This window comes from Artemia sp. Qi Xiang Cuo, chromosome 1 (genome assembly GCF_049724085.1).
Source record: "Artemia sp. Qi Xiang Cuo chromosome 1, ASM4972408v1, whole genome shotgun sequence".
In the NCBI taxonomy this organism is placed as follows: Eukaryota; Metazoa; Arthropoda; class Branchiopoda; order Anostraca; family Artemiidae; genus Artemia; species Artemia sp. Qi Xiang Cuo.
The window spans coordinates 38,031,084-38,045,838 of NC_142794.1; the positions used below are offsets into that span (position 1 = coordinate 38,031,084).

The following is a 14,755-nucleotide window of genomic DNA, read 5'->3' on the forward strand; positions in this document are numbered from 1 at the left end:
TGATGTATTATGAAGGTCTAAATCGGGTCAAAACGTCCCAAATTCTCATAGATAATTCTACGAGAATTTGGGAAGTTTTGACCTGATTTAGACAGTCTGGGCAAAACTTCCCAAATTCTCGTAGATAATTTTCCCAAATTTCGTTGATTATCAACGCGAATTCGGGAAGTTTTGACCCGATTTAGACCGTCGGGTCAAAACTTCCCAAATTTTCATTGAAAATTTCAACGAAATTTGGGAAAATTATTTACGAGAATTTGGGAAGTTTTGACCCGATTTAGACCTTCATACAAATCGGGTCAAAACGTTATACAGTTACGTGCTGACATACCTTTCAAGCATTGTGAAGTACACAAAACCCATCTCCTTTGTCACAATCATTAATAGCGTGAATTTTGAATGATCTTTTTACAATTTATTAGATTAGCCTATCTCTTAAATACTCTTTTTAAATAGGCTAAATCAAGTCCAAGATTGTGATCCTGGTGGAACTAAGATTGATGGTCATAGAATTTAGTGATGAAAGATTGGATTGATGTTGGGTTGTCATGTGACAGACAATGTCCACTAGACATATACAATATCTGGGACTGATTTTGGTTGGACTTAAAAGCAGCAAGCAAGTGAAACCTAAGCCTAATGGGCTTGGCTGCTTGTGGTCTAAAGGTGGAATACCATGTCAATATATTGATATAGCCTAGAACCAACAAGTCCCCTGGAATTTTAGGCCAATGGTGAAAGCTATAGTTTCCCAATTGTTTGGTTGAATGTATTTTACATGATATGCAATATGATCTGAGTTAACATATTTGATACAAGTACATTAAACATACACTTTTATATACTAATTACATTAAATCGCATTGTCCAGCAAAATAAGGAAAGATCCTGTAGAGTTGCTGGTCAGTGATGATGGGGAGTCACTGGTTTGGTGGCGTCCCACTCTGTTTTCCATGGTTTGGTGGACCAATTCTTATCAATGGCAATCTTGAATGCATTGACAGAGGGAGCGGTGACAGCTGCATTGGGAAGACTGTTCCAGGGGCCCACCTCTATTGGAGAAGTAGTGGTTGCAGAGTCTGCTGTGAGCTATCTTCCTGAGTAGCTTCTTACTATGCCCTCTTGTCCTGAATGAGGTATTTATTTAGCCTTGTGACACCTGATAAGGAGACATGTTAAGAAAACAATTCTTACTTTAAAATATGTATAATGATCCTAGTTCTTATATTATCCAAGGGAACAACCTTTATCATCAAGTCTTTCCTCTAAAAATCCTCAAAAGAGAAAAATTTTCCAAATCTCACCACATTTTTAATTCAATGCTTAAGTCTTTTGAAATTGCTGCTGTAAACTGCTGCCAAATAAGTTGTTTTATAGATAGAGTTTAGCACATGTGTCAAAAAACATGTTTAAAGAAAAAGTAGTGGTAAATTGAAATTATAGAAATTCCGTGCATCTTTTGTAACCAAAGCTAAGCTAACCAGTGCTATTAATATTTTGTATTTATGCCACTGCTATTCGCCTTTCGCCACTGCTATTAATATTTTGTATTTACGCCACTGCTATTTGCCCTTTGCCACTGCTCTTTAAAAAAATATATTAAAAAGACCCGCATGAACGCTATCTATAAAAGAACTTATTAGGCGGCAATTTAAAAAGACTTAAACATTGAATTAAAAACATGGTGATATTTGGAAACTTTTTCTCTTTTGAGGATTTTTAGAGGAAAGGCTTGATGAAAAAGGTTCTCCCCTTGGATAATATAAGAACTAGGATCATTATACATATTTTAAAGTATGAATTGTTTTCTTAACATGTCTCCTTATCAGGTGACACAAGGCTAAATAAATACCCTGAATGATTTGTCAAGTTGTAAAGGACTCTGAGAAGAGGTCCCAACACTCGTCTGTAGACGAGTGTTGGGAGCTGTAGTTTGTTCAGGTGGGATGGATAGTTGAGGTTCTTGCATCCATCAATAGCTTTGGCTGTGTGCCTTTGAACAGACTCTATTTTCTGTTGGTCACTCTTATTCAGAGGCGTGGCAACACACATCCCAAAATCCAGCAATGGTCGTAAAAGACCCTTGTACAGCTTCGTCATGACTTTAGATGATCTGCTACGTACTGTACACTTAATTATTCCAAGGGTCTGAGATGCTTTGGCAACCGCTGTTTGGGTGTGTTTGTTGAATTTTAATTCTTCATTGAAGACTATTCCCAAATCTCTTTCAGCTACCAAGAAACCAATCAATTGTCTAGAGCCATAACCCACCTGATGACAGACAAAACCCACCAGACTGGTTATTTCAAGAGACCAGTGGAATGCAAAGATTAGTTTTTATTGTATTTACAATATTTAAACTGTTGTTTTTTGGGTAAAGTTCTATGAAATCATATTACTGAGTTAGGACTAAAGTGAATACATCATTCGATGCCTTTTTTTATGCTGATTACGAATATAATAAGCATTTCTATCGGAAATGGATTTCACCCCCCCCCCTATATAGGCTAGACCTAACCCTTAAGTGGCATATGTAGGGGGGGGGGGCTGAAATTCATTTCCAATAGAAATGCTTATTATATTCGTAATCAGCATAAAAAAAGGCAAAAAATGGTGTATTCACTTCAGTCCTAACTCAATAATATGATTTCGTAGAACTTTACTGTTTTTTGGGGTTTAGGGGAGGAAAAAGGTACCTAGGTTATGAATTTAACATATGCTATGCTTTACACCCCCTCCCCCTAATGTTCAAATATATAGCCCAAATTTGTTTCTAAACTATTGTATATTCATCCTATTTGTATTTCATTAGCATTAACCAAACTTGACTTCTTTAGCTATATATAAAAGAGTATGTTTAATGCACCAGTACCACATATTTTCTAGGGGGAGAACCTTTATCCTCACTTCTCTTTACAACTTTGCAATAAAATTTATTAGAAAAGCCATGCTTTTGATAAACATTTTGTCTGTTTTCAAATTTGTGCTGAATGATATCTCATCCTACAATTTTTTTGTATAGATGGCTTACATTGTGGCTGTTCCTAGTTTTATACAATCCTAAAAAGGGCTTATGCCAGATCTGCCTCTCAATCAATTGGACTATCTTTCTTGGCTTTAGCCATGTCTTGGTGCATACAAAATACTTGATTTCAATTCAAACCTGTCTTGGCTTTTTCTACAGTTTGCCATGTCTTGATGCCTGCAAAATACTTGATTTTAATTCAATGATATTGAAATTCACTTAATTGAATTAAAATCAGGTATTTTGCTGGCATCAAGACATGGCAAACTGTAGAAAAAGCCAAGACAGACAGTCCAAGTGATTGAGAGACAAACTGGGATAAGCCCTAATACATGTTTACAAACCTGCCCAAGAATATTTTTTTTTGGGGGGGGGGGGGAGATGTGACAGTTTTATTTAAGGGGTAGGGGAAAAGCTTTCAGTATGGGTGCTACCAACTCCTTGCTGCACCCATGAGTAATATTTTCTTGTAAAACATAAATCAGATTGTCAAATTGTTAGAATTTCAATAGTGGGGAATTTCAATAGTGGGGAATTTCACTCCCCACTCACTGCCCTTTCCAAACATAGTAGTCACTACTGTTATAGTTGTACCCCAGCCCCCTCCCCCTAATGGGTAGAAATAGCATAGTTCTTGGCAATAAACAAAATATTTGTGCTTCTAATGGGGATTTATTTTAATTGGCATTATGAAACAAATTTTTATGAGAACTACTTGCAAAAAATAATTCAAACCAGCAAAATCAGAAAACCTTTGGGTAAAATTCTGGTTGGAGGTACTTTTTGTTTTCTTAGGAAGGAGTTAGATTAGAAAAATGAAAACTTCCAGGATGGGTGTACAGACAAAATTTTTCCTTGGAAAGTATTTTGAAATACCTACCTCTACTCCTTCTCACTCTAGAGGGCAATGGTATCTCTCTCCCTAGCTAGCTGAAGTATTTTTAAGGTCTAAACACATTACACAGCCTTAGGTAAATTCCTTGTTGTTTTGTAATTCCAAGCATTTGCACATAAGGGCTTTAAACCTCTACAATGTGGTTCTCTGATACTAATGGGGTTTTATAATAGTGAAATTGATTTTAATTTTATTATAATTATATCACTCATAGAATTATTTGGATTGATTCACATAAGTATTATCAACCATCTCTGTGGCACAATCTTATGTATGGAGAGTTTTATGGTGGAATTCCCTAAACTATTTCCATTTGGAACCTGTTTAAAGAGACTTTATTGTATCTTTAATACTCAACAAGTTTTGTCTTCCATATATATGTGGAAACCACCTCAAATAGAAACACAGTGCTGTGAATAAAGTCTAAGGAACTGTTAAAGTGAGATGGTATTTTAACCAGTACAAAATTGTTTTAAAGGTGTTTTTGCTTATCTGTGATTAATTGTCTGGAAACATTTCTGGAGTGAATTAATGGATCCATAAGCAGTGAATAAATGCTGGATTTATTAGCACAACTGCAATAGTCTGGATTTATCAACTTAAATGCAATAGTCTGGATTTATCTCCTACTACCTACACTAGCCTACCTATCCATAAAACCAAAGGCCCTTTTTGTGGCTACCAAATTTGGAAAAAAAAAACACTTGTGAATAATAAGAAACTATTCCTTTTCAGTTTTTTTTTTGCTAAATAGCAAAACTTTTGTCTGGATTGAACAAAAGTATCAATGAAAAATGAGAATAGTAGGGTAAATTTGGGAGGAAAAAATGTATATTGCAAAAAAGCAAATTGGGTCTAAACACTTGGACAGCAACATGATTACATTGTTGAAGCAAATCCCATCTCTTTTGTCAGAATCATTGAATGCACATTATTTGAATGCATCTCTTTTAGTGAGAAGAAAAATGACTACTGAAGCTCTGGATTCTTTGATTTTAAGTAGTTAAAAAGGACTGATAGATAAAGAATGGTAGATGTTGGCATTCCTTGTTTTGATAAGGACTAACGTTTAGATAAAAATCCTGCTTCAATGTAACTCAACAAATTTGTTACCAACTAAAAATATAAATATTTAAATGACCTTAGAAGAAGGAAAATCCAAAATTGATTATAATTTCAATTCTTTGATGTAATTTTTTTGTATTCCCAAGGTATATATCACAGAGAGGGAATAGATACCATTGAGTGTGATGCCCCGCCCAAAGAAAAACTTATGCTTGCAGGAGCTGACTGACCTCTTAGAAAAAGGAAAAACATGGAAAGAAGTCTCTGAAACTCTTGGCATTAGTATAAGCACTGCCAAAAGAAGACTTTTGCAGAGTGGTCAGTCCAGATCTGTTGTTATATTACAGGTTAGTGAGTATTTTCTTATCACACATTCATTCTCAACTTTTGACATAAATAGGGTAAAAAAACAGTGGTGAAATGATGTTTATTATGTTAAAATATAACACTAATAGCTTGTTAATAAATTCAAAATGAACTGAAATGTATATATCATTGAATAGCTATAATTAGAAACTTAATAAAATATATTTATTACAAATTCCCTAAGAAACAGCTTCTTTGTTTGATTATTTACAGGCTCTTGGCATGGAAAAGGAATTCAGAAGTAATTTGGTTTTACATAATATGGCAAATAGATGCTTGATGGCAAATAGATGCTTGATTATTTTTATATTTGATTTAGTTCAAATTCTCCCTCAATATTCTGTCAAATTTTCACCTTCATATACATAGTCTTAATTTTACTAGTATCAAAGTAGTAGTGGTAGTAGTATGAACAGTAGTAGCAGTAATAGTTTATTATTAGTAGTAGTAGCAATAGTACCTGGTACATTTTGCCTCTTGGTCAACTGAACATCCCACTCATGATGTCCCTGAAGTTTCCTCTCAGTACAATAAGCTTTCCATAAAATATTGTTGGTGGGCCCTATCAGCTATCTGTATATGCTTAGTGTGTTTTGATTTAGTTCAACTTTCTCTTCAACAGTTTCTCAAATATTTTTCCAATATCCTCAGCCTTAGTAGTACTTGCTACAGAATTAGTAGTTTTAGTGATAGTAGTTGTAGTAGTAATAGTAGTTGTGGTAGTACTAAAAGCAGCAGTTGTAGTAGTAGCATGCAAATATGGCCTTTTGATCAATTGATCATCTCCCTTATATTTTATGAAAGTTCTAAATTAACATACTCAGTCATTCCTGAAATAAAACCTTTTGACAACCCATGTACGCATAATAAGTTTTGATTTAGTTCAACACTCCTCTCAACATTTCCTGAAAGACCCATTTTAATACCCTTTGTATTTTTAGAAAGTAGAAGTCCAACATGAATGCCTTTTCTGAATAACATATACAATATGTAAACAATGAACAAATTGCATAACTTACAGCCCTTGACCTGTGGCCTTGGGATAGGGGGGGGGGGGAGGGGGAAGGGTTGACATCCCCAAATGCATAATTACTTAACCTTTCAACAATGCTGATAAAAATTGATGCCTCAAAGTTTTGTTTGGATTTTTGTTTTGGGGGTGGGGGGTGGGTGGGGTTGATTGCTCTTAAAAAGGGCACTATAAATTCCATTTTCAATTCAAATGAGATCAATCTGAATTTCATATGACCACCCATTCCATTAAAACCTTATATGCCCCCAGGACATAACTTTAAGCCCTTGCCCCAAGGTTCTGGAGCAAAAAGGGCACTGGAATTTCTGTTTACCAATCCAATGATCCCCCTCTGAAGTTTAAAGAGCCACTCTTTCTATAAAAAAAAACTTTTATGCCCCCAGGACATAACTTACAAATAGTGCCGAGAGTGCTGTGGGGGGGGGGATGTCATCCTCAGACATTCTTTCCATACACTATGTTGAACCAAATGGCTATCTCAAAATTTTGATTGGATGTGTTTTGGGAACTGATGGCCGTGGGAGGGGGTTCATTGCCCTTCAATCACTTTCTACTGTTAAAAAATGGCACTAGCCCTTTCAATTTCCAATTGAATGAGCCCTTTTTGAAGTTTCTATGATAACTTCTTTGATACAAAGTGCCCTGGTAAAGAAAAATTAATATATAATACATTGTGCCAACATTGTTCTTTGTTTAGGCAGCACTATTGTGCTACCTATGATTCCCCACCATTGGAGATGACCCCTGTTGAGTAGCATGCATGCATGCTACTAAAGAATAAATCATACCATTTAGCTCAAAACATAAGATAATCTTGGATAATTGTGTGAATACCCATTTCCCAATTATATTCACGTTTACGCTGATGCTACTGTTAAACATTCAAAAGCTGGTGCAGCTGATTGTATCCTGGACCTAAACTTGAATGTTTTGTTCCTCTTACAAGCAATTCTTCAGTACTTTCTGCTGAATTGTGTGTAGTACAACTTGCATTAGATTCTGTAATTGGTCTGTTAGATACTTTATTTGGGTTAGACTACCTCTTCAAGGAACATCCTGTTCCTGTCAGAATCTCTTTTAATCAATTCATCTTTTAAGTCATCTTTATTTAATTTTTCAATTCTTTTATGAAATAACAGATGATTTTGCAAGTAAGGCTTTTTGAAACCGTAACAATCACATGTTTGTTATGCGAAAATTTTATAGTTTTGTACTGTACTGTAAGAACTTTGTGCTGACATTTATTATTATATTCAGTAACAGCATTGGATTCTCGATTGTATGGTATGTTTAATTTTTAAGTATCTTGTACCTGATCCATTGTAAAAATATTGATATAAACCCACCATTGAGCTTGCTGGAATAATAGCCTACAATCTAGTATCATCTAGCCTCTATGACTAGGCTCTGTACCTTTGGTTGTTGCCCAAGAGTAATTGGTACTCTAAGAGTGATTCTTTTAAGCTTTAGTTTATTTTTCCCTTTTTTAAATTAGCTACTGTCACTGGCCATTCTCTAGTTCCTGCAGCTGCAACAAAATAAAATTGGATGGTGATAGACACAATTATGCGGTGATCCACGTTTTTTCTATTTTTAGATTTTTTTTTTTTGCTTGTTTTTTGTATGTTTTGAAAACTAAATTAGTATCAGTTTTTTTCTAAGCCAGAGTTTTTTGGGTCCACAATTCCTTTTTACATTTGTTACCATGACTAAAACTCAGACAAAATAATGACAAGACATCAATCTTATCTTCTCTTAAATATTCTTTGAATCTAAATGATCAACAGTGAGACTTTAATTTTCCCAAGAACTTAATTGATCCAAAAAAATGGAGAATTTAAAATTTAACTGAATTTTTAATTCTAAAACTTTAATTAAAATTAATTTACTTGCACTACCTTATACCTATTTTACAAGTCATTTATGTCCCCGTTCTTCATTACAGTACTCAGAAGAAAAAAAATTTTATGTACACTTTACTATTGTTTTTCCTTCAATGGCATTGAAACATAAATTAATGTCAAGAATGTGAAATTGGACTTTACAGTTCCTACTGGTGGTGCTGATCTCTGTTTTCTGGCCCTTCAGCAAGAAAACGCAATGCGGTGGGGGGGGGGGCAGCCATCCTTTGGTTTTGCAAAACCTTCTACCTTCCCCAGTTGAGTTTTAACTGTGAGTATGCTGACCTTTTCTTCATCATCAAAGGTTGCAAATTGTTTAGATTTTATTGCATCTTATTCTTCCTACTTCATTTGATTTTTCTAGACTGTTGAGTTTTAAATCTGTTCTCATTTAGTCGCTAAAAACTAGTCTAAATGTGTACTTTTTCTCCTTTATATTTGTCATTTTGTGCTATTAGTCAGCACACACACACACACACATATATATATATATATATATATATATATATATATATATATATATATATATATATATATATATATATATATATATATATATATATATATATATATATATATATATATATATATATATATATATATATATATATACATATATATATATATATATATATATATATATATATATATATATATATATATATATATATATATATATATATATATATATATATATATATATATATATATATATATATATATATATATATATATATATATATATATATATATATATATATATATATATATATATTTCTCTAGTGTTTAATGCTCTTATTGGTAAGAAATCTACATGTCTATCTCTCATAAAATATATAAACCACAAGTATTTGCTCTCATGTTAGCAGCTTTCACGTGAAAAATTCTAAGGGCTTTAGGCTGTCAGATGAGCAAGATTGGTGTCTTAGTATAACTTTTTGACTCTTAATTGAATATAAACATCTATTTTTATATATGGTAGCATAAACATTCAATTAATCAGTTTTTCCACTTACAGATGAACATCTTGATTTGATAACAAATCAATTGGGATCTGAACATCCTTCTTGGGGCAGGCGAATGAATTAAATATTTCGTATCTTTCGTCATAGTATGTTTCAATTTATTACTTGCCGTTCCTCAGGACTGAGCTCTTAGCAGGAGAGACCAAGAAATTCGATTAACCTTATCTTTGAAAATTTGAGACCTTTTTCTTGATGGACCAAAAGTTTCGGTTAGCTATTCGGGACCTTTTCCTCATCTTGTATTTTAACTATTTGATGATTTGCTGAAAGGTCAAAAAGTCATATAACTTGTAACAAGGTTGTATCCAGTGGGGGGGGGGGGGGTTATAGTTTTTGCCCAACTCGCGAAAAAGTAACAAAAATTAATCTAAAAAAAGATTTATGCGTTTTTGAATTTTTTTTGTACCCGTCACCACCGAAAAAATATCCTTTTGTAATCCTCCCTCCAAAAAAAATTGTATACGGCCCTGACCTGTAACATTTCAGACAAGCATAATGGCGCTTTAACGGCTTAAGTATTTGCTTTTAGGAAGATTTTGAAACCCGTTTTCATCAGAATGATGCGCATCAGGTGACTGTCTCCGTCGAAATTATAAATCCCACATTGTCCCCAGTCAAAGAATCTGCCATATGCATGATCAGGGAGCAAGTGGAAGCTCAAAGGCTTGAAGCTAAAGAAGGCTATATTGCAGTGCGCGAGGTCCTGAAGGATTTATAATCCAAGAATTGACCTGGCTGTTGACATCATTTTAGTTTCGGTAAGTCAGTTTTTTGAAGAGATTTTCCACCCACTTTTAAGATGCAAATTGACAAGTTTTCCAAACTTATGTATTCTTTTTTTAAACTTTTTTCCTTCGAGCCAAATGGGATTCAATGAAATTTTGAAGCTGGAAATTCAAATTAAGTAAAACAAGGTACCGTCAGGTTTTTATTTTGGGGGTCTTCCACCCCCCCCCCTCAACCCCCGCTTTTTCCCTTGGAAAGAAATGCTTTGCAACACGAACGGGGTTGCCCCCCAACTGTACCTCTTAATCCCTGTAGGTTTGAACTTGTGACTCAGCCTCTTTAACTCTTTAGAAAACGTAGTTTTTTTCAAATAATTTCTGCACGTTTTTGTACAGTTTATTACTTATTATTGCTTGACTAACTATTAGCTGATCGTGTCAGGAGTTAAAGTTGGGGGGCTACCGCCCCCCCCAAACCCCCCGCTTTTGAAGATTCTCTTGTTAAGGCTTTTAGTTCCTGAATACTCAAATCAAATGCACTGTAAGATTTTCTTTTTTCAACTTTTCTTCGAGCATGCAGGTATACGGCATGTTATCAAAGCAGTGGAGACTTACCTGTAAGCTGAAGGCCGACTGTGATATTCTTCTGGAGACGCCTGTTGAGCCGAAAGATTTAATAGATTGGATTTAAAAAAGAAACTGAGTTTCTTTTTTAAACTTTAAATTTAAGGGATACTACTTTAAATTCAATATATAAAAAATTTACTCTGATGGGGAATCGAACCTGGGTCCTTCGCATGACAGACAAGAATAGTGACCACTGTACCATCAGAGACTCTTGTTAAATTGTTTTTAGTCTCTGCAATCTATTTTCGACGCAAGCAAATACAAAATAAGATTTTCGTTTTCCGACAAAAAAACTTCTGGGAAAGAGATGGAATTTTGAAAGCTTGCAGTCGGTCTTGTCAGGTTAAGAGGACTATTTTGATCTAATTTAATAATGAAATACTATGCTTTTAGGAATTTCAAAAATTAACATGGGCTCTTATAGGAAAACGAGGTTTTTCGTAAATGTAAATTCGGTGGTTATTTTTTTCGGTCTGAAAATATCAAAAGGCCCTAACAGGTCGAATTCCGCTTCGAATGAGACCTCATTCACCCGGATCCGTTGCCAACTGTGGCCTGTAGGCGTGTCAGATAAAAAAAAAACTCGACATTGTGTTTTTGGAAAACAGAGAAGGAGTAATCGGATTGAGTTGAAATTTTGAAAATAAGGTCCCAAGCCCCAGGAAAGCTTATACTCTAAATTTCAGCCTGATCTGACAACGTTAAAGGGGGCTGTGGTGGATAAAATTAACATGGGCTCTCATAGGAAAACGAGGTTTTTCGTAACTGTAAATTTGGGGGATAATTTTTTCGGTCTGAAAATATCAAAAGGCTCTAACAGATCGAATTCCGCTTCGGATGAGTCCTCATTCATCCGGATCCGTTGCCAACTGTGGCCTGTAGGCGTGGCAGATAAAAAAAAAAAGATGAACATTAAGTGGCTATATTTGGTTTTTGGAAAACAGGGAAGGAGTAATCGGATTTAGTTGAAATTTTGTGGATAAGCTTCCTGACCCTAGGAAAGCTTATCCTCTAATTTTCAGCCCGGTCGGACAACGTTAAAGGGGGGGCTGTTGTGGGAGGTTTTAAACTTCCGGCCCACTTTCCCCCATGAAGATAAAGTGGGAGGGGGTGGGTTTGTGAAATTTTGCATGTTTCTTAGTTTGAGCTTAGGCTACAAAATGTGATCACCGCCGTCTCTCTGCGACCGCTAGGACCGGAAGTCGCTTAACATTGTGGTGGGTCGCCTCTTTAAAGAGGCACAAGTGTGCCTCCTTGATAATGATGCTCATTTGATACTGCTTCTGATTCAGTTAACTTGTCGAGAATTACCGCTCGCGTTGTCATGTGTTGTCTATGGGTACTGCAATTAACTCGTCAAGGATGACAGATTGCGTTATTATGCTTTATCAATGCTTCTAATCATAATGTTGATCTTTGTTATAGTCAGTCATGATACTCATAATTATAGTATTGGTGATTAAGTTAACTAGTTGATAATTACGTATTGAACTGTCTGTGCTTTTACTCTTAGATTGTTATTCGTGGCTGTAGTCAATAATTTCAAAACGACAGTGCTTGTAAGTTAATTCGTCGAGAATTAATGCTCGCGTTATTATGCGTTGTCTGTGCTTCCACTCCTGCTATTTTAATGGTCATTTTAGTCAGTAATGATAGTCATTTGATAATACTAGTGATTCACTTGACTTTTTGACATCCCTAAGTCACCCGGACTATATTAGTCGAGATGATTCATATATTTTTTAATGATGTGTTCATCTACATTTGCATACGTGTTTTCTCCCTCCCTCTCTCCTAAAATCTCGGGTTTCTTCGCGTTTTTGCCGATAAATATTTTATAGTTCATATCTAATTCACCTATTTTCTGTTTTTGATCCACCTTATGTAATCTCTCGAGGGGAATTAGATAAACAAAAATTTTGGTTTTGAAGAGGGGGTGTTGATTTGAATTTTCGCCATTCCCGAAAAACTGACAAGTTATTGCGTCAGATGTGTTTCACCATTCACTGGGAAAATCCTTTGATATAACTAGAAAGAAGGTTTGTCCAAAGAACTACTACTCTCCTCTTTTTATGGAAAATTGAATTCTGTGAAAAATGAAGATTTCAGCTTCAAAGATATTTTTAGGGAATACATGCGTTTCTGTGGGTAATAATATATGCTTCTTTGTCTTTCACCATCCTACATATTTACATATCTCTTATTTAGTTTTAAATGACGCATATGAAGTTAGGAAGTTTTGTCGAACTTATGTTCTTTTGAAGCAACTCGATGGGAAAATCAATCATTTTCTTGTTTTGGTGCTCCCATCTCGTCACATAGAAAGTTTTTCATATTTCATGTGAATTTGTTATCCCTATCACCCCCCCCCCCCAAAAAAAAAAAAAACAATAAAGAAGTAACTAGGTCTTGTAAATCTATAAAAATTTTAACCATCCCACTTTCCTCAAAAAGAAAAATTAAAGGAGTTGAATTCTTGTACTTGAAGTTAATTCATAAGGTATCAAATCTTACTTTAGGCAAATTTGGAGAGGCATTTGAAGAACTTGCTTCTCTTTATGCGGACAAGGCCCAGATTTAGATGAAGAGAGATCTCAGACTTATCAAGCATGTGAGGCCCTTCCATTCCCAATTCCTTATCATACAACAGATAATAAAAATATATGTTAAATATAATATGCTGTGAATAAGCATGGTTCATTTTATAGTCATCCCTGGAGAAATCTGGGGAAGGTAAGCAGGAAGGGTGTGGGAAAGCACAGGATGGCTGGCCCCCAACCCCCCATTGTACTTCCTGGCTGAAGGGCCACGAAACGGACATCAGCACCCCCGGTTTGGACCTTAAGGGTCTAGTGCCGTCACACTTACTTACATCCCTGTCATTTGAAATTTAAGTCTAAATACAGACAACCTGTGACAATTTTTGATTTTTTTATTATAATTACCCGTATTACTATGGTATATGATAAATCTATGCATTATTCAACTAACGTTTAAAAAAAGATTCGTGAATACAAAGTGTTTGGTTAGCTCTTTTTTGTGTTATGCTTTTGCTAATAATTCCGACCATCATCGGGATCTTCCTCTGGATTTCTTATTATACGCACGTTTTTTTTTGTTTTTTTTTGAACCGGTGTTTTTTAGACAAATTTACGAGTCAGAGAAACGTTTTTATTATAAATATTATTTTTAACTGCATTTTAAGGTAGATATAAGAATAGACGAAAGTTTTCTCCAAAACTTCGTTTCAAAACCGTAGTAATCCATCGGGGGTCTTAAAAGGTTGAGTTACCTGGTGAATTTTTCGATGAAAGTCAATTCTCATTGATAACTATTTTTCTGAATATGGTTTTGATCACACATAATTGCGAATGCTCTATTTAGGAAAAGTGTATGTATTTTTTAAGTTACTAACATTCGTTCTAGCAGATAGATATGATTCGGAAGGTATTGTTCAGTATGTCTTTTTATTAAAAAAATCTGAAATTTCTTTCTCTCCTTAGACGATATTCTTTTGTATTCTGTGTGCCTTGTTCATAGACATATTATATAGATATAGAGGGCCAACTAACTAAGGATTGATGGAACTGAAATATTTTTTATTGATTTGAATTATTTTATAGCTGTTAGAGCCATCGACTGCCAAAATCTTTTGGTGTCAGGAAAAATGAATTCCGAGTCCCAAAGCCTGCTGGTGAGAAAATACGAGTATCAGTCCTCTCTGTCTACTTAATATCAAATGGGCCTTGTTTGACAATCATATGCTGTGATTCTTGTAACTGAAATCAATAAAACATATATATGAGTATTCTCTACTGTTTAAGTAAAAGAAATATAATGTTTAGTAAACATAGGCTCGACATTCTAATGACGGTTCAAGCAGAATTCTGAAAATCTTTGTCTAGCGTATAGTAGTGTAGCCAGAAGGCAATTCTTGAGTCAGTGTCTTCTCCTTCCCTGATGTTAAAAACTAAATAGAAACATCTACTTTTCAATTATATTGTGCCCTTAAAGACATATTTTATAGTTCCTCCTCTCCCCTCCAATGAGAACTCCCAAATTCAAATTCTGACTACGTCCCAGTAGACTCGGC

The 14,755-nt window shown here is 34.7% G+C and overlaps 1 protein-coding gene across 2 annotated transcripts; it reads left to right on the forward strand.

Moving 5' to 3' along the window:
• Window positions 1-400: 400 nt before the first annotated feature.
• Window positions 401-14,468, forward strand: LOC148956275 (uncharacterized). 2 transcript variants are annotated; one of them, XM_089101431.1, is made up of 4 exons: window positions 401-666; window positions 5,132-5,332; window positions 9,840-10,068; window positions 14,286-14,468. In XM_089101431.1, the coding sequence occupies exons 2-3, from the start codon at window positions 5,171-5,173 to the stop codon at window positions 10,026-10,028; spliced, it is 351 nt and encodes a 116-aa protein (XP_088957557.1). In that variant the 5' UTR covers window positions 401-666; window positions 5,132-5,170; the 3' UTR covers window positions 10,029-10,068; window positions 14,286-14,468. The 2 variants fall into 2 exon arrangements, with proteins under 2 accessions (XP_088957557.1, XP_088957631.1); XM_089101505.1 differs by lacking the exon at window positions 401-666 and adding an exon at window positions 1,728-1,794.
• Window positions 14,469-14,755: the final 287 nt, after the last annotated feature.

What these genes read in the sequence shown, in the direction of transcription:
- LOC148956275 (XM_089101431.1), top strand. Translation starts at nt 5,171, where the DNA reads ATGCCCCGCCCAAAGAAAAACTTATGCTTGCAGGAGCTGACTGACCTC. An exon ending in GATCTGTTGTTATATTACAG is followed by an intron (nt 5,333 to 9,839) that starts GTTAGTGAGTAT and finishes ATTTGCTTTTAG; the next exon opens with GAAGATTTTGAAACCCGTTT.